The 26,496-nt window shown below is 32.7% G+C and overlaps 1 protein-coding gene across 5 annotated transcripts in view; it reads left to right on the top strand.

The window, feature by feature from the left end:
• LOC144958568 (hemicentin-1-like) overlaps positions 1 to 11,346 on the top strand; it is a 40,226-nt gene extending 28,880 nt beyond the window's left edge. For 3 of the 5 annotated variants that reach the window (XM_078890633.1, XM_078890635.1, XM_078890632.1), the window contains one exon: positions 1 to 1,802. This exon is cut by the window's left edge and continues 2,304 nt beyond it. Coding sequence is in view for 2 of the 5 variants with exons in the window: in XM_078890634.1 (XP_078746760.1) it covers positions 11,176 to 11,291 (116 nt within the window). In the remaining 3 variants the exon portion in view is untranslated. Of the gene's footprint in view, positions 1,803 to 11,093 lie in introns of those variants that run through there. The other 2 variants (XM_078890634.1, XM_078890637.1) reach the window with 2 other exon arrangements.
• Positions 11,347 to 26,496: the final 15,150 nt, after the last annotated feature.

The raw sequence follows: 26,496 nt of genomic DNA, 5'->3' as shown, positions 1-26,496 counted from the left end.
AAGGATGCAAATAAATAAACAACATCTAACTCAACTAAAAGAAAAAGGACACTACCAACAATTGTTGACTGACGATATGGAAGACATTGAAACAATCGTATCGGCAAAAAAATGTGAGTGACTTTATTTATTTTTATATGTTCCAACCAACATTATCGAGCACTCTCGTACCTACAAGTACCCACCGACACTCATATATATATATGTATATATGTGTGTGTGTGTGTGTGAGTGTGTGTGTGTGTGTGTGTGTGAACATTTAGATCCGCTGATTTAGCAAGAGCTATTTTACTTTTGAAATGTGGGATTTTGTAACTCGTAATGTTATATGTTAGAGATGCATACTGTTATGGATTACATGTTGGCCAAATGCATTAAACATTTCAAAACCCAGGAGTATTGTTATGCTGTTATTAGAAATACAATCATTATGATATAAAATTCTTCAATATGTAAAGTGTTATTATTTGAAACATATTCACAAAACACAAACTTAATTTTCAAGAATTCATACCAGAGCCAAGTTTGCAATGACATATTTAAAGATCTACACATACTTCAGATTTTCTATGATTCCATACGTATTGTACTTATACAACGTAAATAAAGAGTTCAAAAATAAATTTTCAAAAGAGGTGTGTTGTCTATCCATTGGCTTTAAATTTCATGTTGGATGTCTTAATAACAATCCACCATTCAATTGACCAACCAACCGACCAAACTATTGAAACATCTATTCGGGTAACACATGAATGCTTTCTTTATGCAAATTATATCCACTAATATTGTGTCCATGCGATTTCTCGTTATTGATTTCATGTGTTTAAATATAATGCTCCAAAAATTTGGACACCTGTTAATGCGTACTAAAACATAAAAACTAAATGTTATTATAAACATTTATAGTCTGATTGATATATTTTAATGAGAACTTATTTTTAAATTGGGGTCTAAAACTAATAGCAAACAGTTGACCTACACCAATTGTATGGTTAACAATATCTATTGCAGTCAAATTAAATGCAAAGCAAACAGCCAGAATTTTCGTTATTATAGTGTTGCTCTCTCGATTCAATATTGAGAGTTAACTTCTCCATATATTTACTAAATGCCCTTTGCTTATGGAACACACGACTTGCGTGTCTCAGGCTTTTAAAGCAGCTTGATAATTTTAAAAGGTGCAATATTGATTATTGGAGAGCAGCCATATTTATTCTTTCTTTTGGTCATACAGTATAGGCAGTGATAAAAAAGTTTCTCTGATCGCAACTTCATAAACAGCCTAACACTAAAGAAATACGTCAAAATACAGAGCGAATTCTACCAATAAAAAGCAAATCATGAGTTTAATTCAATGATTATTTTGATTAATGGGAACTATTTTTCTTATTCTGAAAACTCAAAGCTTTCAGTCGTTGGTTTGTACTATTGTGTCGCTTTTTAAGGGAAAAATGTATTCTTTTAATGGTTTGATCCTGTTCTTTATTAAAGCCTTTACAGCTATTTTATTTTTTAAATGGAGAAATATAAGATTGTTCTTAGGTGCGTTCAAATGTTTCTTTGAGAAATCGTCTTTTATTATGGTGAAAGATGTGTTAATCGATATGTTTTAAAAGCAGCGTAAAGCAGAGCAAGTTGGACATAGTACACCAAATAGTCATCGTACATATGTTATTGGACGTTTAAAAAGGGCCTCTAAAAGTTGTGAAATTTTTTATTTCAGAAAAGTGAGTGGAGCAGGCACTTATGTTGGTAACAACAAGATATGAAGTGAATAGAAAAGTGCCAGAAGACAATAGAGAATAAAAAAATTTTTCGCGGCGGTGGTGGGGTTTGAACCTGCGACCTTATTGGTACGACAACTCCGCCTGGCAGGTGAGAGCGTGGCTCTACCGTGTGAGCTATCAACGAACACAAAAATATTCGTTTTCAAACTCAAAGTCATTACTAGATCCCTCTCTCACCCACTTCTTGAGACCGCCGATTCGTTCGTACACCACCATCGCGAATAATTTTGACCAGCAGTTAAGCTTAATAGCCAATATTCTCAACACAAACATATAACATAGAAACGATTGAGACATTGAGTATGCTCCGGTGTATGGGGTGAATTTTTAATTCAGAAAAGTGAGTGGAGCAGGCACTTATGTTGGTAACAACAAGATATGAAGTGAATAGAAAAGTGCCAGAAGATAATAGAGAATAAAAAATTTTTTTCGCGGCGGTGGTGGGGTTTGAACCTGCGACCTTATTGGTACGACAACTCCGCCTGGCAGGTGAGAGCGTGGCTCTACCGTGTGAGCTATCAACGAACACAAAAATATTCGTTTCAAACTCAAAGTCATTACTAGATCCCTCTCTCACCCACTTCTTGAGACCGCCGATTCGTTCGTACACCACCATCGCGAATAATTTTGACCAGCAGTTAAGCTTAATAGCCAATATTCTCAACACAAACATATAACATAGAAACGATTGAGACATTGAGTATGCTCCGGTGTATGGGGTGAATTTTTAATTCAGAAAAGTGAGTGGAGCAGGCACTTATGTTGGTAACAACAAGATATGAAGTGAATAGAAAAGTGCCAGAAGACAATAGAGAATAAAAAAATTTTTCGCGGCGGTGGTGGGGTTTGAACCTGCGACCTTATTGGTACGACAACTCCGCCTGGCAGGTGAGAGCGTGGCTCTACCGTGTGAGCTATCAACGAACACAAAAATATTCGTTTCAAACTCAAAGTCATTACTAGATCCCTCTCTCACCCACTTCTTGAGACCGCCGATTCGTTCGTACACCACCATCGCGAATAATTTTGACCAGCAGTTAAGCTTAATAGCCAATATTCTCAACACAAACATATAACGTAGAAACGATTGAGACATTGAGTATGCTCCGGTGTATGGGGTGAATTTTTAATTCAGAAAAGTGAGTGGAGCAGGCACTTATGTTGGTAACAACAAGATATGAAGTGAATAGAAAAGTGCCAGAAGACAATAGAGAATAAAAATTTTTTTCGCGGCGGTGGTGGGGTTTGAACCTGCGACCTTATTGGTACGACAACTCCGCCTGGCAGGTGAGAGCGTGGCTCTACCGTGTGAGCTATCAACGAACACAAAAATATTCGTTTCAAACTCAAAGTCATTACTAGATCCCTCTCTCACCCACTTCTTGAGACCGCCGATTCGTTCGTACACCACCATCGCGAATAATTTTGACCAGCAGTTAAGCTTAATAGCCAATATTCTCAACACAAACATATAACATAGAAACGATTGAGACATTGAGTATGCTCCGGTGTATGGGGTGAATTTTTAATTCAGTACGAACAAATCGGCGGTCTCAAGAAGTGGGTGAGAGAGGGATCTAGTAATGACTTTGAGTTTGAAACGAATATTTTTGTGTTCGTTGATAGCTCACACGGTAGAGCCACGCTCTCACCTGCCAGGCGGAGTTGTCGTACCAATAAGGTCGCAGGTTCAAACCCCACCACCGCCGCGAAAAATTTTTTTATTCTCTATTGTCTTCTGGCACTTTTCTATTCACTTCATATCTTGTTGTTACCAACATAAGTGCCTGCTCCACTCACTTTTCTGAATTAAAAATTCACCCCATACACCGGAGCATACTCAATGTCTCAATCGTTTCTATGTTATATGTTTGTGTTGAGAATATTGGCTATTAAGCTTAACTGCTGGTCAAAATTATTCGCGATGGTGGTGTACGAACGAATCGGCGGTCTCAAGAAGTGGGTGAGAGAGGGATCTAGTAATGACTTTGAGTTTGAAACGAATATTTTTGTGTTCGTTGATAGCTCACACGGTAGAGCCACGCTCTCACCTGCCAGGCGGAGTTGTCGTACCAATAAGGTCGCAGGTTCAAACCCCACCACCGCCGCGAAAAAATTTTTTATTCTCTATTGTCTTCTGGCACTTTTCTATTCACTTCATATCTTGAAATTTTTTATTGTAGTTTCATATAAGAAATATTTGAGATGTGTTCATTTTTCAACAAAATATAATGATGTTCGATGTTGTATCATAAAGACCTTACTCTTTGTATTAATCTGGATTTTTTTGCCAGCTTCTCGTCTTCTCATGTTATATACGAACCTACTTAAATTTTAATTTTTTTAATTTTTAATTTTTAGGAGATATAAATTATTGATGTCGCTCGTGTTCGCTTTTAGAATCAACAATTTACCATCAAAGGATCAAATAACACTTCAAAATCCAAAAAACTTATGGTATGACATTTAACTTTAACTTTTCAGTAAGTTTTAAGGAATTAGGGACTCTCTTGATATTCTGAAATTTGAGCCAAAACTTCGTAATTCTACGAATTTTTCTCAATCGTAGGAATGTCTTTATGTTGTTGTTTTGGGTGGATCATAAATGCTCTTGAATCCCATATGACATATGTCTGCAACTCTCAATGTTGGATCAATTGTGATGTAAAGATGTCCACTTTTGGGTGAAGCAATAAGCAATTTTGAATGCTTTTAATATATGCCCAATAGCTAGAGACAGTCAGCGATAACTATTATCATAGAAAAGTTTCCATTCAAAATGAATGATATAATGCTTTCTTTATCAGCATCAATATTCTCTCGCTGAGGTCCATGTGTTAACTAGATACACACAATGCCAAAGTAAAAGATCATTAAGAGTTATTTATTTAGTCAATCATATTTTATAATATTATGTCATTTTTATTAGCGTATATTCTCATAAGGATTAGTCAGTGATTAGCTGTCCACATTCATACAAAAATGAATAAAAAGCTTTTGTAACGTTAGGAATTAGGTACAGCCATTGCTATAGTAATTCATTTTCAATTTTAAATATTTTGGTGAAAATGCATTGAAGATAGACATTCTGCATTTCTGAAAAAAGTCAAATAAAACTCTAAATGCGAACCCAGGTAAAATACAAGTGTGTGCTTTTTATCTAAATAACTACAGTAAACTGAAAACAAAATATATCCTGGCTTGAAGTGGTACTGGAAAATAACACTTTCCCAGTCTATCTTGATGTTACATTGGTTCGTACTCTATCCTTCGCTCAACACACAAAGCAGGTGAAAGCAAAAGTAGAGTCAATGAACAAACTACTCTCATATAATATTTCTAAGGTGTTTAATTGATAGAGCTATTTGTCCTGATTGAAACGATACCAAAATCATCTAAATATCTTAATTTTTTAAGGAAGTTGAGTTTTCGCAAAATCAGGTCGAAATACGGTCCAATAGAGATGGCCCAAAACCCTTTCTTAAACCAGCAGTGCAAGAACGTAAATCAAGCAAACTCATTTAAATTAATTTGAGCCAGACAAAATAATGATGTCAATGGCTCCAATTCTTTTCAAAGCTGCTCATAAAACATCTGAAATAAAATCAAAGTCAAAATTTTTGTTTACGAAATCCCTTAACACAGCCTCAGAAACATCAACCAATTGAAGAGTTTTGAGTAAGTAGAGGATATTTTGCTGCGTAGTCGATCACATGGTCACTGTAGAGATAGCCAAAGCCGTCTTGTACCTTCAACAGAAAATAAAATTTAAAAATTGTCAACGAATTTTGAAAATCAAACTATTGCATGAAACAACAAAGAAAAATTGATAATAGTCCTCCACACACACACAAGATCATACATACAGAAACCATTAAATTTGAACAATTTTTTAATGTCCCTGTGATGATGTATCAGTATTGCCTTGAGCTCGCAACACACCTTAAACTAGGTTCAACCGACACTCTGCTGTCAAGAAAAGGTATTTTGCAGATATTTTCCTTATCGAACGTTAAATTCAAAGAAACTCCATTGCCTTTGTCTGAAAGTTGTAAAGCATCTAAAAGGAGTACCCCATACTATGAGTTAAATGTTCACTATTCCATCATCAAAAAAAATATGCCGCATGAAGCTTTGAACTCAAAAGAGAACAATGACGAAAAATCCCGTGAAGCCTCCATGATAGAATGAGTGTTGATTTTTCCAGCAATTTCTTTATTTATCTAAACTTATACGCATTAAAAACAGTTATAACTTGTCTTGTTTATCTATTTCTCAAATCAGTTTCTTCCAGTTTAGTTTTGAGAAAGGTGAAAACCGAAACATCAATCAGTATCATAAATTATCATTGAAACTTCACATTTCATGTGACTTTATTATCCTCCCCCCCCCCACCCCACATACACACACACCCAGAGAAGATCAAAATAAAACAAAAGATTTAAAAAAAAAGATTGTAATCACAGCCTGATTTTTACTGTGGATAAGTGTTACATAAATGCTTTGTATCTGTGCTATCCATACCGTAACGCCATTCTTAAACACCTTCCTTCAGAGCTATTAGGCAATTGCTTGTTACCCTTTGGATAGGACACTACTATATTGCAAAGGACTTTCCAGCTACACTATCACTGTTGGGTGGACAGGAGGGTCAGAAACAAAATCTCCGACTGCACTAGGGACTGAGCTTTAGGAAAATTGGGTATGACGTGAGAGATTTCTGTTCTTGACCACTACACAGCATACCACAACTAGACAATCACATGTGAGGGTTGGTATATTTGCATCGTCTTCCCTTTCCTCATCTGGTAAATCTGTTCAACATGGCATGGTAGCTAACATCCGCTGTGACGAAAGAAAGAAGAAAAGTGTTTATGACAATTTCTTCGTAGACCAGACAATATCAAAATAAGTTAATCCAAGGACATCAGATATAACAACATTCTGCTTATGAAATTGATCTGAAAATCCAGTTTTATTTTCTTTTATTTATATCATCAGTAAAATAGACAGAGGGAGGAAGTTGTTAGGTGGCTTAGAAAAAAACAACTATTATGAATGCAAATGTTTCATCAATCACTAAACTATACATTGTTTTCTTTACTTATCAAATTATCTTTGATACCAAATTACCGTACCCCTTTCTTTAACAAAACCAAACTGCTCGTCACTTTTCTCTGGAGAGATCTTGCTCCTCATTCTTTTCATAAGTATCCTTAATATAATTTTTGTGGCCTGGCTCAATATGCTGATTGTTCTGTGTTGGTCACAGTCAATAGTTCATTGTTTTTTGGGTATGGTAATTAATACCGATTGTCTCAAAACATTAGGCAATTCACCTTTTTTGTATATGTCATTAAAGGCTTTTGTCAGAATGTCTAGTCCCAGATCGTCTATCTTGGCCTACCGCTTTCCCCTTTTTCATCTCTTTGCAAGCAGCTTCTACTTCTTCTCGCATAATCTGGGGACCCGTGTTCACGGTTGAGATTTCTTTATCCAAGCACGTCCCTCTTTTGTCATCCGCGTAAAGATTTTTATGTATACTTCCCAACGTTCAGAAATTTCGTTGTTGTCGATAAGTATATTACAGTTTGCGTCTTTAACGCATTTTCTTGCCATGGCTGGTCGTTTTCCACTTATATTTTGTATTGCCTGGTAGAATTGTTTGGTGTTAGATTGTTTTTGTCTTTCAATTCTGTGACATTCATTTTTAATATAATCTTTCTTTGCTCTCTTACACTCACGTTTTATAATCTTATTAGCCTCTTTATATTCATTGCTGTTGCGTTCTAGTTTTCGTCTTTCATTCATAAGTTTCAAGATCTTGTCATCCATCCACTTTTATATTTGTTCGTGTTTTTTCACAGATGGAATAGTTTGTCTTGCAGATTCTGTGATGCAGTTCGATACTAATGATGACTTCCTAACCTGGATTGATACCTTGAACGTGTAGCCGAACGATACTACTACTACTACTAGTTCGATACTTGATTCCAGTACTCATCTATGTTTGATGTCCGTTGCCTTCCGTCATTGTTATTAGTAGAATTTAAATTATTGCATTTTAATTTGACTGAGTTGTTTTTGATGTTTTCTTTGGTTCTATTAATTGTGTGTCGTATTGTATCTACGTAGGTGTTGGGATGAATAGTAATAACAATAATTAGGTGTTGTCTCTCTCGATATTCATCGTCGACCGTTGTTATAAGATTAAAATAGCTCATTTTTTATCCTTAAAATCGTTAAACGTAAACAAAAATGGTCTTAATAGATGATAAAATCCTTGCAAAAGTTTACAAAACTTTAAAATATGGCTAAATTAATTGTTTAAAATCCACGAAATTTCGTCAAAAGCAGCACAAAGTCATAAGAAATCCTCTGAAAATGAAATAAATATCGTCCTAGCTCTAAATAGAAATAACACTTAAAACAGCCGTAAAATGCAATAATTTTAAGAGCTCTGTGAAAAGCAGCCTTACACTGCTGAACACATTACACGTTTGTAATATATATATATATATATATATATATATATATATATATATATATATATATATATATATATATATATAAATTATAAAACAAAAACCATGAAATAATAGTGCTCAACTTTAGTATAAAAGGAGCTATTTATAAACATTTGAAATATAATTAAGATAGTTTGGCTTCTACAACGTTGTTATCGAGCGTTGCTCTCATCAGGAAGTGGAAGTGAAAGTAGATTGTTGTCTTTTCGTATTTTTATAGATTCGTGTTTATGGAGGTTCGTAATTACATAAAAGGTGTTTGTTTCTATGTCTGCATGAGGAAGTTAGTTCGTTTCTTCTGTTGAGTGTTGCTATGTTCGGTTTAGTGATGATGAAGAATTTTTCTTCCAAGCAGAGGTTGCAAATCTTAGAAGAGGGGGAGTACGACTGTGCTCTGGAGATGATTTTCCATGTGATGCTGTGTTGTATGTTTTTTTCTTTGAGGTTCCAAATGTGTTCGCTTAGTGTAGTAGAATGTCGTTTGTGTATGTTTCTGAAGGAAGATGTATGCAGGTTGTATCTGGTTTTGAATGGACACTCGGTGAGGCCAATGTATGTTTCTTGTTTTGGTGTGTCTGGTCGTGTTACTGTGGCTTGATAAATTACGTTTTGAGTCAGGCAATTGCCGTTTAGTGGGCATGTTGTCTGGGTCCTACAGTTGCATTTTTTCTCTAGGTTGTTGCTGGACTGATCTGGCTGTGATAGTTTTCGGTTATTGTTGGATGAAATAATGTTTTGTATGTTTGGCATGCAGGTGTATCCTTTTTGATGGTGTTCTTGTTCATGATTGGGTGTAGAACGTGACCGGGAGGGAAGCATTTTTGTAGTAGATTGAAGAATTTGTTACCAATAGAAGTTGTCACATTCTTGCTGTAGGGTGGGTTGAACCATGTTATGTGTCGTTTTCTTTGTCGTTTTTTTGTTGGGGTGGTAATGGTCTCGTCCTCATATTCTAGTTTGTAGTTATATCCACTTTTTTGTAGTGCGTTTGTGTACGGTGGGATTGCATCGTTGAATATGTTGTTGTTTGTAGAGTTGTTAGATAGTCGTTTGTTAATGTTCTCGGGGATGTGGACAGTTCGCAAAAACCTTCGACAACATCACCGAAGAAGAAATACATATTATCCTGCACTCGAAGAATACATCACTTTACAATAATGGAACAGCATAGACAAAAAAATCAACAAACTTTGATGTCACCATGGGGAGCTACGATGGAGCAGAAACATGCGAGCTCGTCGGACTATATCTACTTTCTCAAATGCAAAATCTCGATATAAACATTGGACTATACAGGGACGACGGACTCGCATTGTGCAATAAAACACCTAGACAGACAGAATTAATAAAGAAAAAAATATGCAAAATCTTCCAGGACAACAATCTGAAAATTACAATCGAAGCCAACAAAAAAACATTCGACTTCCTGGACATAACCATCAACCTAAACGACGGCACCTATCAACCATTTTCAAAACCCAACAACATCCCATTGTACGTTCATAGACACAGCAATCATCCGCCATCTATAATAAAAAACATCCCCGAGAACATTAACAAACGACTATCTAACAACTCTACAAACAACAACATATTCAACGATGCAATCCCACCGTACACAAACGCACTACAAAAAAGTGGATATAACTACAAACTAGAATATGAGGAAGAGACCATTACCACCCCAACAAAAAAACGACAAAGAAAACGACACATAACATGGTTCAACCCACCCTACAGCAAGAATGTGACAACTTCTATCGGTAACAAATTCTTCAATCTACTACAAAAATGCTTCCCTCCCGGTCACGTTCTACACCCAATCATGAACAAGAACACCATCAAAATAGGATACACCTGCATGCCAAACATACAAAACATTATTTCATCCAACAATAACCGAAAACTATCACAGCCAGATCAGTCCAGCAACAACCTAGAGAAAAAATGCAACTGTAGGACCCAGACAACATGCCCACTAAACGGCAATTGCCTGACTCAAAACGTAATTTATCAAGCCACAGTATCACGACCAGACACACCAAAACAAGAAACATACATTGGCCTCACCGAGTGTCCATTCAAAACCAGATACAACCTGCATACATCTTCCTTCAGAAACATACACAAACGACATTCTACTACACTAAGCGAACACATTTGGAACCTCAAAGAAAAAAACATACAACACAGCATCACATGGAAAATCATCTCCAGAGCACAGTCGTACTCCCCCTCTTCTAAGACTTGCAACCTCTGCTTGGAAGAAAAATTCTTCATCATCACTAAACCGAACATAGCAACACTCAACAGAAGAAACGAACTAACTTCCTCATGCAGACATAGAAACAAACACCTTTTATGTAATTACGAACCTCCATAAACACGAATCTATAAAAATACGAAAAGACAACAATCTACTTTCACTTCCACTTCCTGATGAGAGCAACGCTCGATAACAACGTTGTAGAAGCCAAACTATCTTAATTATTTTTCAAATGTTTATATATATATATATATATATATATATATATATATATATATATATATATATATATATATATATATATATATATATATAAACACTTTCCTCTCTCCGTCGCTCTCTCTCTCTCTCTCCCTCTCCCTCTTGAATTCTAACTGTACCCCTCTCTTGAATCCTCTCTCTCTCTCTCTCTCTCTCTCTCTCTCTCTCTCTCTCTTGTATGTTTCACAGCCTTAACCCAAACCCCAATCATACTCGCTTAAAATAATTCACGAATTTCTTATTTTCCTACAGTTTCATCAACATTGTCAAGTCTAGATTTCCAATATTTAAAGATGGCCAGTCAGATACCTTAACAGAATCTATCTCTCATCAGGTCTCATCAGGCACCAGACAAGAATCAAGAATAAAGGCCAGTTACAAGCACAGAGCCGACAATACGAAAACATCTCGACAGACTTTAGATTTCAGCTATGGTCCACACGCACTTAAATTATGTCATCTTTTTGTCAAAACATTTTCTAAAATCCAATTGGAATATAGAATTTTTATATTCTAAAAGAATATCGTGTTTGTTTTTCATTTCTTTATTGTTTGCCATAAACTGACATGTATATCACTTACTGCTTAGATTTTTCTTTTTTCTTTTCCTGAATATTTTCTCTCTGTCTTTCTTTTTCTTGAACATCCATGAATATCCACATTATTTATTCACATCTAAATATTCTGTGTTTAAATATTACCCATCCCGTCAATCTAGTATAATGTCGTAATGAACTGGATAATGGAGCTTGAGGTCAACATCAAAATGATTACATTTTAGAAAATGTGTTTTTTCCCCTTAAGAAACAACGCCTGTCTCCAATTAAGCCTTTCAATTTGATTCAAAAGTTAACCTTCAATTTAATTTTTTGCAAGATTAATTTCGGCGTAATGCCGGTTTTAGACGATTAGTCACATATATTTAGTACCTTTTTAGATATTGTTATCATTAAAAAATGTCTCAGATGCCCTTACATGAGATTGTATGGTTTTATCAGATTCTGGATGCTTGTCCCTTTCTGCATTGCAAAAAGGGGGGGGGGGGGACGTTGGAGGTGGTCATTGGTGTTCTGCTGTAACATTGGGTCTTGTTTCTGCTCTGTCACTCTCGCTTTGGTTGTCCATTTCTTTGAAAAAAAAACAAACAAAAAGACAACAACAACAAAAAAACAACACACACAGACACACATACACACACACACATAACCGAACTTTTATTTAGAACTATATCAACTAGATTTGCTCACAGCGTTTTACAAGAGAGCTCTTGTCATGTAGGACGAGATATGTATGTGAGGTGCTTTTGCATTTTGAAACATAACTTCTCTAAAAATCTTATTTTTTAAAACCTTTTTTGGAGGTCTCACCGTGGCGTCTCTGTTAGACTTTAGGGTGGGCATACTGGAAAGTTGCCAGACCCAGGGTGATGCCGACTTGGTATCGGTGTGAGGCTTGGTCACCTTAGTCTGAGAATAGAGGAAGGGTGTCTAACTCATGGATGATGTTGACTTGGATTATGTATGAGGCTGAGTTCCCTTGGGATGGGCATAGAAGTTTGTTGCTTGACCCAGGGATGATGCCGACTTGGTATCAGGATCAACAACCTTCCATGCCTTGCCAAAGGTAACCCAGTCTCACAGATACCAAGACGGCATCATCCATGGATCAAGCAGCAATCTTCTATGCCAAGCACACACCATGCATAAGTAAACGATGGCTACGCTCAGACTCCGTAATTTCAACTTGTCTATTATCAATTATATGGTAATTTCTAATAATAATATATAGAACAACAAGCTAGGACGGAGATCTTTCTGTACCTATGACTAAAATAAAACATTATCGTCTTACGCTGTTCCTGAGGAACAAAGAGTGCTCAAAATTCGCACAGTCAACTTTCATACTCACATGCAAAACATGCACAACACAAAATGCAAAACTCTATGAACTTGGATCTTACATCAAATTCACCTTTGCCATTAACGTTAAGCATAAAGTTTGCTGTCGATTATAATTGTGTGTTACTGCGTTGCAGCAAATACCAGTAAGCAATTGACTAAAACACATAATTACTGTCTATCCAATAGATCTATCCACAATAACTTAAGAAGATAAAAAAAATCGTATCGTTATAATAGTGACTGAGTACTGATTACATACCGCAAGCTTACTCACATTCAGTCCAGTAGATTTGCTCTTGGGTATACCTCTGATCAAACTCTCGTCTCATACTGTCTTAGCTCTCTCGAATTCACCATGATAAAAAATAGAACTAATATCTTCAATTTTTTATTCGTGTGAACTCGGAAGAGCAAACTTATTCTTTGATGCTCGATAGCTGGATCTAAATATTTTGTTGTTTTTAAAAAATTTATTTCAATAAATTTCCTTTTTAACTCATTGAAAGAGTCACACGTGACTATGATGATGATGGTGATGATGATGATGATGATATTATTATTGTTATTTTATTATTATTATTATTATTATTATTATTATTATTATTATTATTATTATTATTATTATTATTATTATTATTATTATTATTATTATTATTATTATTATTATTATTATTATTATTATTATCATTCTTCTTCTTCTTCTTCTTCTTCTTCTTCTTCTTCTTCTTCTTCTTCTTCTTCTTCTTCTTCTTCTTCTTCTTATTATTATTATTATTATTATTATTATTATTACTATTGTTATTATTATTATTTTTGTCATTATCATCATTATTATTATTATAGTCAGATTTTAAATAAATGGCGCGTGTTTTTTCTTCTTTTTCTCTGCTGCCCTCCAATGCATAGCTGCAAAAATTTCTATGAACCTCTGAATCAATTTGTCTTAATAAAAAAACATATTTTTTCATTAATTTTAACACAATAGGAAAGGAATTCGTTTATTAAAGCTATATTAAAATCGATAGCAGGTGAGGATCGGAACTCATGGAAGATTTTACATTATCAAAATTATGAATTTTCCGCATATCCATTTTGAGGAATTCGTTAAACTGGAGTGTTCGGTTAATTGAAGGTTAAACGATATACGTGCAGTATTTGAATATGAAGCAACGAATGGCAATTATTAACTATCAGACATCTACATTTTATAACTATCAATACACATTACTGGTGAATACAAACAAAAGTGAAGATAACGCGCTTCCAATATAATTTTGATCGCAAAAGTTTGAGAAATAGCTTTGTTTATGCCACAGAGGATTACATGAATTTATGTAGACTGGTCAAAAGTAAAAATTCATGAATTATGAGACAGTGTCTCCACAAATATGTGTTCAACAATAACAACAACAACTACAACAACAACGAAGAAATACTGGACACATCAATCAGCACAGTCTGGTGACGATGATGATGAAAAGGAGAAATGAAACGACTACAGAAAGATTCCGAGCAAAACTCTATCCAATGAAATGTAATTTTCCTTTAGTTTGCGAAGGTTGAGGCATGCCTTTTTCTCAGTCTACTCTTTGTTATCATAATTTATTGCCTCGTCGGTGAGAGTAAATTTGGTGTTCCTCCTCTCAATCTTTCCCTCCACTTAGGCCCAATGACCTCGATTGGATTGCGTTCACAGTGATACGGGGGAAGTCGCGCAACCTCGTGTCAAAACTCCCTGATCAGACTGTTTCTTTCAAAGCTGTTTCTTGTTCATTTCTTTTTTATTACTAAGGAGTATAGTTAGCATTTTGACAAATGGTCAGAATACGTAGTACTGTCTGATTGAAACCATGACATCATGTCAGCTTTTATAATTGCCAACGTTGGAGCCTTAAAATGACCATGGGCCAACGAATGGTAGCATTGTCCAATACAATACAGCTGGGTGCTTCAATGAATGGAGGGCAGCAAACGATATTTAGTCAGTCTTAAAACACCTTTGCATTGACCCCAGAATAATATTCCAGATGATGCAGAGGAGAAAAAATGACATGGCATCCTTTTAAAGATCCAGTATCATCACCACTTGCAAGAATAACAATGATTATTTGTCCCGAACCCATGGGCCATTTTCTGCGTGAATAATCAGACGTCCAATATTTTTTCGGATGTATATTTACGCTCACCCATACATCTTTGGATGATATCCTTATCAAAGTTATCTATGATCCTTTTCCTGTCACGTCGTTCTAGACTGGTGATCTCTCTGTCGTATTTCGATAACGATCTTCTCATGGTTGATTGTGAAATTCCAAAACCATTGCCGTCGTCTTTAATGGCTTATCGATGGTTACAAGAAGACTTCTTTTCGCAGCTTTACGAGAGTGGAACCGAAAGAGATTCCGTACCGCATCTTAGTGTTTATTAAGAGTCTAATATGTTTGTAAAACATTCATGCATAGACAAAAGATTGTCAAAGTTATATAAACAGTGTTTGTTAATTTGACAATATTGAGTATACAATCACTATTTCAAATGATTTAAAGCGAGAGATTTCATATCAGTCTTTGGTAATTGCGACATGATGTAGATAATATGCCATAAATAATAAATTCAAAATTTAATACAAACTACATAAGTAATATGTTTATAACATTTAAAACGAATTATTATTATTTGGAAAGAAGTATGACGTGAACTCATAATCACTACGTCAGCACAAGATTTTTTGGATATCCGATAAATTCATTCATACTTTGTGGTGCGTAACTTGTTTTCATTTTTTACAGTGTAAACTTTCTAATTTTATGTCAGCTGTTTTAAAGTAGTTTTTATAGGTCTTAAAGAAGAAAACATTTTAAATATGGCATCAATACGGTCCAAAATTAAGATTCAGTTAAGACAAATTGATTCAGAGGTTGACACAAATTTTTACAACTTTTGATAGAGGGACAGCTGAGAAAAACCAGAAAAACACGCGCCATTAATTGTTAAAAAACTGACTATAGTATCAACATCATCATCACCATCATAATCATCATCATCATCATCATCATCATCATCATCATCATCATCATCATCATCATCATCATCATCATCACCATCATCATCATCATCATCATCATAATCATCATCATTAACATCATCATTTTGACGACCATAATGAAGTCAACTGCCAATATGGAACTACCGAGATTTGTAATACTAAGAATTAACATCGCACAAGACCATCAAAATTCTTGCTTCCCTTTACAATGTAATTAACTTTTTGTCTTTATGTTTAACACTTTTCATGATGTATTAACGTTTTTATTGTTTTTGTTATTGGCTAATATTGGTTGAAAAAGGGGTTTGAGCCCGAAAGGCTTCATGATCGGTATTTCGTTCTTTTTTGACGGTGTCAAGTCTCATGTCTGGTTTCCTTTGAAACTGACACATGAGTGAAGTGAGAAGTACAATGATACCACCGGGGAGGGAGGGGACAAATCAGAAACTCTCGTGTCCGAGCTGAATGAATTAAATCGCTACATTCCCTTTCCAAAAATGTGACCCAACGTCTCAAAACGGTATTATGTCGGGATGAACCAGATGCTAAAACGCCAAATATAGTTAAACTGGTCAAGAATTTGAATTATTGGTATTTAGCACTCTAAGATATGATATTCCTTCTCCTCAATAGGGCATACAAACTCAACTTAAGTCTGATATTTCTGGATACAAATTCAATTTTCAGCATCTTAAGCATCCCGACTAAAATATCATCACGTTGGGTCACAAATGTGTATTGTCTCGACAGCCAACAATCAGTGTGAACAATCTTGATAACTTTTGATTTGGAAAGTATTGGCACTCTGATTATTTGGCAAAACGAAACGTGATAAAAGGATCTTTCGGCCAGGGAATGTATGGATCCTTCGTCCAGGGAATGTATGGATCATTCGTCCAGGGAATGTATGAATCATTCGTCCAGGGAATGTATGGATCATTCGTCCAGGGAATATATGGATCCTTCAGCCAGGGAATGTATGGATCCTTCGGTCAGGGAATGTATGGATCCTTCGGTCAGGGAATGTATGGATCCTTCGGCCAGGGAATGCATGGATCCTTCAGCCAGGGAATGTATGGATCCTTCGGTTAGGGAATATATGGATCCTTCGTCCAGGGAATGTATCGATCCTTCGACCAGGGAATGCATGGATCCTTCGTCCAGGGAATGTAAGGATCCTTCGGTCAGGGAATGTATTGATCCTTCGGTCAGAGAATGTATGGATCCTTTGGCCAGGGAATGTGTGGATCCTTCGGTCAGTGCATGTGTAAGAAATTGATTACAACTTTATCTACTGTAACCTTTACAAGAGGAGATAAATTTAAACTTTACTTATCAAGATGTAATACAAATATTAGACCAATTTCGTTAATGTTTCTACCTTCATTTGTGGAATAATATTAGATTGGAGACAAAGAAAGCATGTTCTCTGGATGGTTTTAAGACGTTGATCGACCGCGATTTGTAATATCTAAGATTTTAATACGACCAGTAAGCTTTTCATACTTATTTGGACAAGATCAAACCAAGAGCAAATGGATGTCCAGGTCAGACGTAGAAAGTAGCGATGGGTTGGCCATACCTTGCGGAAAGAATTTTGCTCTCGAATGGAACCCACTGGGCAAGAGGAAACTGGGTCGTCCAAAACAGACTTGGAGGAGAAGCCTTCACCAAGATTTGTGCGTCTTCAATCTTACCTGTAGTGAGGCAAAGGTCTGTGCCAAGGACAAGAAGACGATGGAAAAGTGCTGTTGAGGCCCTATGCTTTGCCAAGAGCCAAGAGGCATAAGTCAGTAAGTATGTCGCTGTGTTTAAAAACACAGTATATGCAATCTTAACCAAATAGCACATACTGCTATTTTTTAAAAATAAAACGGAAGAATTCGTCAAATCATTTGTTTAATGATTCATTGATGGTCATAATATTGTCCTTTTAATATCAAAGGCATTTAAAGGATCTGATCCTAGATTAAGCCTTTAACCAAGTTATGTTATATTATGCACAGCTTAGAGAGATATATATAGGTGACGTGTCCAGCACACTTTTGGAAATTTCATCGAAATTCATTCGTCCTTTCAGTCCTCCTTCATTTCGATGAAATTTCCAAAAGTGTGCTGGACCACTCCTTCGTCGCTTCGCTCCTCAGTCGTTCACGTCACCTATATATATCTCTGCTCCCTATAAATTGTATAAATTTAAAAATCTTAAACTACTTACTTAGTAGTCAAGTAGGGCCCCTCAGGGACTAAAATAAAATAAAATAAAGGTAAGAAGCGGTGATAAAGTCTTCAGGGGTTGAGGGTATTAAAAAAAAATATATATTTTTCAATATCCAGATGTGGGCATTGAAATTTTAAAATAATTAAATTACTTACTTAGTCAAGTAGGGTACCTCTTGAACCAAAAGAGGTACAGTTCCTAAAAAGAGGTAAAGAGGTACAGTTCCGAAAAACCTAAGTGATTGTTTAGAGAGAAGTAAAAAAAAAAAATAAAAGCTTTCCTAGTAGGGTACCTCAAGGCTCAAGAGAGAAAATAAAAAAAAAATAAAAAAAGAAGGTGCGCAACAAAAGTATTCAGGAGGTAAAGAGGTACAGAGGTAAAGAGGTAAAGAGGTAAAGAGGTACAGTTCCGAAAAAACTTAAGTCTTTGATTGAAGAAAAAAAAAAATGGAGAAGCGGTGATAAAGTCTTTAAGGGCTTTAAGGTAGTAAACAATTTATTAGAATTTTAAAAAGTAGTTAAAAAGTTACCAGTAGGGAGATACTAAGACAATGATAAAAGTATAAAAGTAAAATAATAGAGAAGCGGTGATAAAGTCCTCAGGAGGTTGAAGGTATTAAATAATTATTATTTTTACAGCTCGGAAGATCTTCGGAGCTGTTAAGATTTTAAAATGTTTATCCGTTGCCAAATTGAAATCAAGCATTTGTTTATCCGTTGCCAAATTGAAACCAAGCATTTGTTTACTCGTTACCAAATTGAATCCAAGCATTTGTTTACGCGTTGTCAAATTGAATCCAAGCAGATATAATATCTAATAAAATGGAAGAGATATATTGCCTGAAATGCCGTCAACGAACCAAAACTAAAAACATTCAAAGGGTAGATAACAGATTGAAAGGTGAATGCGTTATCTGCTCTTCAAAGAAAAATCGATTTATAAAAGGGAGTGGTTGGACTGATTTACCTTTTGAAATGCACTTACCAGGATACAATTTCGCAGGTCCCGGAACTAAACTAGACAAAAGACTAGATTCAAATGATAAGCCTTTACCTCATTCAATTCCTATAAATGAATTAGACGAAATATCAATGAGACATGATATATGCTATAGAGATAACGAAGATAGAAAAGATTGCGATCGATCCATGCTAAAAGAATTAAAAACTGCCAAAACTAAAGGTTTTAAAGAATGGTTAGATAGAAGATTAATAACCAATCTAATTGGTGCTAAACATACTTTAGGATTAGGAGTGAATGATTGGCAATTAGCCTCTGAACTACATAAACCAATAAGAAAGAAATTTCCTAAGAGAAAGGTAGTAGTTTATTATATAGATGATACTTGGGCTATTGATTTAGCTGATATGCAACAATTCTCAAAAGAAAATAAACATATTAAATATCTATTAATGGTTATAGATATATTTAGTAAATACGGCTGGATAGTTCCATTAAGAAATAAAACAGGAATAGAAGTAACTAAAGCATTTGAATCTATATTAAATAAAGGTAGAAAACCTAATAAGATTTGGAGTGATTCGGGTAAGGAGTTTTATAATAAATCATTTAAACAATTATTAGATAAAAATAATATAATTTTATATTCTACTCAAAATGAAGAGAAATCAACAGTAGTAGAAAGATGGATTAAAACAATGAAAAATAAAATCTATAAGCATTTCACCGCAACTAACTCAAATAAATATTATAATGTATTAGACAATTTATTAAATGAATATAATAATTCTCATCATTCAACTATTAATATGTCACCAATAGAAGGAAGTAAAAAAACAAACGAAGAAGAAATATATAATAAAGTATTTAAAGAAGTGCATTCACCAACTGAAAGTAAATTTAATATTAACGATAGAGTTAGAATAGTTAAATATAAAAATAAATTTGAAAAGGGATATACAACTAATTGGACTAAAGAGATATTTAAAATAGTTACTGTTTTACCTACTATTCCAACTACATATAAAATTAAAGATTTAAGCGGAGAAGAAGTATTAGGATCTTTTTATCAAGAAGAACTACAACTATCTAAATTTTAACTAATGAAATGGAAGTAAAAATTCAATCAAAATCTAGTCAATTAATTAACGTTTCTTTTAAAGGATCTGAATATAATCTAAGATTTAATCCTTCAATGTATTATAATTATCCATTAGAATTAGCTCTTCATTATATTTCCACTTATAATACTATTCCTAATTTAATTAATTCTAAAATAGATATTAGATATGCAGATCTGAATGATACAACTAAAACTTTAGAAATTAATATTCCTATAGGAGCTTATGAAATATCTGATATTAATAATTATATAGTTAATAAACTAACATCTATAGGATTAGAAGAAGATGTATTCCTACTAGAACCAAATAATCAAACAGCAAAATCTATTATAAAAATAAAAGCTCCTATTTATTGGGTTGAGATGAACGATGATTTAAAAAGTATTCTAGGGTTTAATAATAATAGATTACATGATGATGAAAACATTTCGGAGAACAACGTTCAAATAACAAAAATAAATTCAATTAATATAGAAGTAGATATAATAGAAGGTTCAACTGTTAACGGTTCTAAAACACCTATTATCTATTCTTTCTTTCCTAATGTAGGCTTTGGTTATAAAATTATTAATAATATAAATAATCCTATATATCTACCAGTTTTCACTAATCCAATTTCAAATATAAAAATTAGAATAACTGATCAAGATGGAAATCTAATTAATAATCAAAATGAATTGGTGGATTTAAGATTTCATTTAAGAGAAGCTTAAAAATTGTTCCTTTAAAAATGGCATACACTGGAATCAAAATTAACGTATCAGATCATCAAAAGAAAAAGATTCAAAACTCTACTGATAAGATATCTCTTGTGTTTACTTATGAAGATTTAATGACTGAAGGAAACGATGAGATTTACCTTACTAATACCCAACTAAATAAAATTAAAAAAGCTATTGATAATAAAAAGGGTGTTAAACTAATCATCTCAAAAACACAACAAGAATACAATATTAAACACGGAGGTTTCTTAGGAGCACTAGCAGGTCTAGCTAGTAGAGCTTTACCAATGGTAGCTAGTAAAGTTTTACCAGCATTAGGAATTGGAGCTTTAACTGGAGCTGTATCAACTGGAGTATCTAAACTATTAGGTAACGGTCTATATCTTAAAAAAGGTGGATGTGTTTGTCAAATAGAATCCCATGGAGAAGGACTAATTCTAAAACCTTATAGGGGGAAACATAATCTAACTAGAGATGGGTTTTATAATGGAGAAGGTTTATATCTTAAGAAAGGAGATGGATTATTTGATTTTTTAAAATCTGTCCCCCTTCTAGGGGCTTTATTTTAGATATATAAAATGAATCCAATATTCTATAAAAGTTTATCAAACTTAGATATAATCAATATGATTAAAGATCCTAACTTTAAAGGATGTTTTATGAGAGATGAATTAGATACCCCAAGTAAAATAGAATCAGGAGTATTAAATTTAGATACTTCAGATAACAATGGAACCCACTGGACTTGTTGGATAAAGAAAGGAAACTTAATATTATATTTTGATTCTTTTGGTTTAGTTCCACCAATAGAGATGATTAATTATTTTAAAAAAGATAAAACTTATAAAGGTATCTATTATTCTAATATGATCGTTCAACCAGATAACAGTGTTATATGCGGTCACCTATGCGTCTTTATAATTAATTCTAAACCTAAGACATTAAAAGATTTTATTTCTTTGATAAATTATTTACTTTAAAAATGGATCATATAATAAGCGAAAATATAAGATTGAAAAAGAAATTATTTAATGAATCTATTAACGATAAAACTGCAAATTTCTATTCTCAGCTAGAACTAGAAAAACAACAACAACCAATAATAGATGCTTTAAAGAAAGAAGGAGAAGAGAATAGAAAAGCATTAAAAGAGTTAAAACCAAAAGCAGCTAATATCTTATCAATTTCACCAGGACCTATAGGAGCTAAATATTTAGCTAAAAGTAAAGTAGATAATTTAAATCCATTCTTAAGATTAATTAATGATCAAGTTTATTTAAGAAATACTCCTATTAAATTTTTAGGTGATAATATAGTTATTGGAGATAAAATTTTTCCTATGAATGAAAATCTATATAAATTAGTCTCCAGAGATAAAAATATAAATTATTATAATCTTTCAGAAGAAGATAAAAATATTTACTTTGATTTAGCAACCTCTTTAAATTTCTTTGATGGAGGAAAAGGTAGTGGAGGTTTTAGCAGTAAAGATTATAAGATATATAAACAAATTAAAGAAGAAAAAATTCAATATATAGATTTTGATAAAGAATTAGAAGAGTTAAATCAAATAGAAAGAGGAATTCCTATTATTGAAGAATATGAAGGAGATGGTATTATTAAAGATCCTGATTATTTATTAAAAAGATTAAGACTTCTGTTAGCTTCTAATAAAGCTGGGAATACAGGAGTCATAAATGAAATATCAGATATTCTAAAATATTTATATGAAACAAATAAACTAAGTAAAGATAAATTTATAAAATTAACTAAACAATTTTTTTCTTTATAAAATGCTGATCAAAAAAGAAAGAAAGAAGAAGAAAGGTAAAGGGATAATGGATTCTATAATTTCTGCTATCTTTTCAGAAACATCAAAGAAACTAGCTTCCTCTGCAGCAGAGGCTGCTATTAAAACAGCTGCTACTAAAGGAACAGAAAGAATTATTAATTCTATTGAAGATAAAGGAACTAATAAAACAACACCTTCTTCTTCCACCTCTACTTCTAATGATAAACCACTTCCTATGAAGAAAGTAGAAAATATTTTTAAAGGAACATCAATAAAATTTATCAAATAATTATCCTATATAAAATGGCAGAGATAAATTCTAAAGAAATATTTAATATTAACGATAGAACTTTATTTGAAGATGGTAGTATTAGAGAGTTTGAATATTTTGAATTCTTCCCAGTTGATTCTAATAATAATCTAAATAATGCGGGCAATATTGATATCGTTATTCAACAGCAGGATCTTATCACTCTTCCTTCTGAAGCTTATCTATACTTTGAAGGGGAACTTGCTAAGAAAGATGGAGATTTTACTGATACTGATAAAAACAACGTAGCTCTAATTAATAATTCTATGATGTATCTATTTAGAATTATCTCCTATTATCTAAATGGACAAGAAGTAGAAAATATTAATAATCCTGGACAAACCACTACGATGATGGGAATGCTTAAATATTCTCCAGCTCAATCAGCTATAGAAGGTTTAAGTATGTGTTGGCTCCCTGATATGGCTTATGATGATAATAAAGAAAACGATTCTATGACTTTAAGATCTAACTTTAAAAAGTTTTCTTTTAACGTTCCCCTAAAACATATTTTCGGATTTATGGAAGACTATAATAAAATTCTTTATGGAGTGAAACAACTAATTAGACTTAAAAGAGTAATCAATAACAATTTCATTCAAGTTAAAGAAGGAACGAATAAAGAAGACTTTAAAATCACTTTAAATAAAACATCTCTATATATTCCAATTATTAAACCATCTCTAGAAGAAGAAAATAAACTTTATAAATCTATTGAAAATAAATCAGTTATCGATATTCTATTCAGAGGAAGGTTTACTCAAACTTATGCTCTAATGGAAAATTCAAATAGATTAGATTGGAGCTTTCAAAATACAACAGGAAAACCTAGATATCTTATTATTGGATTTCAAAAGGAATCAGAATTAAATTCTAAATCAAACTTTAATAATCTAAAACTAGAAGAAATTCATGTAGAGTTAAACACAAGAAGATATCCTAATCAAGATCTAGAGGTTGATTTCCAAAATAATAAATATTCTAGAATCTTTAAAGAGACATACGATTTTAAAAGAAAGTTTTATGATACTGATGAAGCTAATAGTATCAGTATGTTATCTTTTAAAAATCTATTCCCAGTATTCGTAGTAGACGTCTCTAAACATGAAGACAGAACTAATATTTCTAATATTGATATTAAAGTAAAAGCTAAATTTAATAGAGCACCAGGAACGGCAGTAACAGCCTATGGAACTCTAATCTCAGACGTTAATATAACCCTTGAATCTACAGGTAAAAGATTCAATATTATTAAATAAAAATGGATATTGAAAATTTATCGAGTAAAAAGAAAGTAATAAGAAAAAATAATCCTGAATTACCTAATAGTATTAGAGGAATTATCGTTGGTAAATCGGGATGTGGTAAAACTAATCTTTTAATGAATCTATTATTGAAAAATAATTTATTAGATTATGATAATTTAATGGTTTATGGTAAATCCCTATTTCAAGAAGAATATGAACTATTAAAAAGATTAGAAGAATTTCCTAAAGACGTAGTGCTAAGGCTTTTTCAAGTTCAAAATGATTTAGAATTAAATAGTATTATTAATCATTTAAAATCTAATGGAATATATAATCCTGAAATAAAAGTTAGTTTCTTTGATAATGATGAAGATATTTTAGATCCTAGAGATATTTCAAGAATAAATAAGAATCTAATTATATTTGATGATGTTATAGGAGAAAAACAAAAAGTATGCGAAAATTATTATACTAGAGGGAGACATTCTAATTTGATTGTTTTTATATCTCTCAGAATTATTTTAGGTTACCTAGACAGACTATAAGAGAGAATGCTAATCTAATTATTTTATTTCCTCAAGATAAAAGAAGTTTAAGTTTTATTCATCAAGATTGTGCATGGGATGATTTTGATTATAATGAATTCAGGAAGTTATGTTCTAAGATCTGGAATGAAGATTTCGGTTTTCTAACTATTGATTTATCTAAGAAGAAGGAAACTGGAAAGTATAAAAATAAATTAACTCCTTTACTTTTTTAATTTAAAAATTATTCTTAAAAAATGGATATATTTGGAAGATATAATCTTACTATTTCTAAAAACACTAATGATATTAAAAACGATGATTATATTGAAAAGGGTTTATCTAAAGGAGAGATAAACATGAATAATAATAAAATTACTAATCTAGCTGCTCCTACTGAAGATAATGATGCTGCTAATAAATTATATGTTGATCGAGAAGCTATTAATAAATCTACTCAAGCTTTAAATATAGCTAATAATAATTTTAGAAGTTTTAGAGATGGAAATATTCCAATGACAGGTGATTTAAATATGAATAATAATAAAATTACTAATCTTGCTGCTCCTACAGAGGATAACGATTCAGTCACTAAAAGTTATGTTGATTCAAGGTTAAGACCAGAAGTTAAAACAGCTAAAGGTTTAGAAATATTCTCTACTAATAATGGTTACTCTAATATTGAATCAAGTTATAATGATTTTATCGATCCAACTGAAGAACAAAAATTAACTACTCAATCTGATGGACATTACAAAAGAACTGATTCATCTAAGAATGGTATTCTTTTAGATTATAATTTTAAAGATACATATCAATTTAAATCAGTTACCATTTATGGAAGAACAGGTTTTAAAAGTAGAACAGAATCTTTATCAGTTATTTTCTTTTATAAAGATAATCAGGTTCATCAAACTTCAAGAGGAGTTGGTAAGAAAGAGATGAATATATTAGCTGATAGATTTCAATTAATCATAGATAAAGATATTCCATATTCTCAGTTTAACTATTTAGAATTTGAATATATCATTCCTGATTTTAGATATGCATATATGGATATGAATAATAATAAAATAATTAATCTTACCGATCCCACAGAGGATAATGATTCAACTAATAAAAAATATGTTGATGATAAAATAAACTTTGAAGTTGCTGGAGAATCAAATATTCTTAAGGGTTTGATTAATGATAGAATCTTAAAAGTTTATGATGGAAAACTAAAAGGAGGTGAGTCTATTACTTTAGATGAGATAGATAGAAGTAAATATAACTTCTTCTTAATAGAGTACATTCTATATAATGGATTTAATAGCGGACTAATTCATATTAGAAATGGAATATCATTTTTAACTGGATATTTAGATAATATAATGGAAAGTGGTAGAATGGAGATGGGAATAGTTGAAGTGAATTATAATCAAACAAGTAGAGTATTTACACCCAGAATAGCTTACAGACAATCAACTGCTTGGAATACAGTTAATATGAGAAATAATAAATCTTCTTATTACGTATCTAAGATTTATCTTATATAAATGGATGGAAGAAAAATATCAGAATTTAGTAATATAGAAAGTTTTAGAAAGAATGAAGTAAAAGAAGCAAAGGAAAATATTAAAAAAGAAATAATTAAATCTAAAAGGATAATTGATATCATAGAAGTAACAGAGATTTTTTTATTATTCATTAGTTTAATTACTTCTTCTTTAAGTGCTATCCTAAAAAACCAACCAGAAGTAACTATTCTTGCTGCTATAGCTAGTTTCTTTAATGGTTTAAATATTGCAACTAAAATAAAAAATAGT

The sequence above is a fragment of the Berghia stephanieae genome, chromosome 13, assembly GCF_034508935.2.
Source record: "Berghia stephanieae isolate SIO BIC M18660-M18661 chromosome 13, UCSD_Bste_1.3, whole genome shotgun sequence".
Classification (NCBI taxonomy): domain Eukaryota; kingdom Metazoa; phylum Mollusca; class Gastropoda; order Nudibranchia; family Aeolidiidae; genus Berghia; species Berghia stephanieae.
This window is presented reverse-complemented; position numbering and strand designations above follow the sequence as displayed.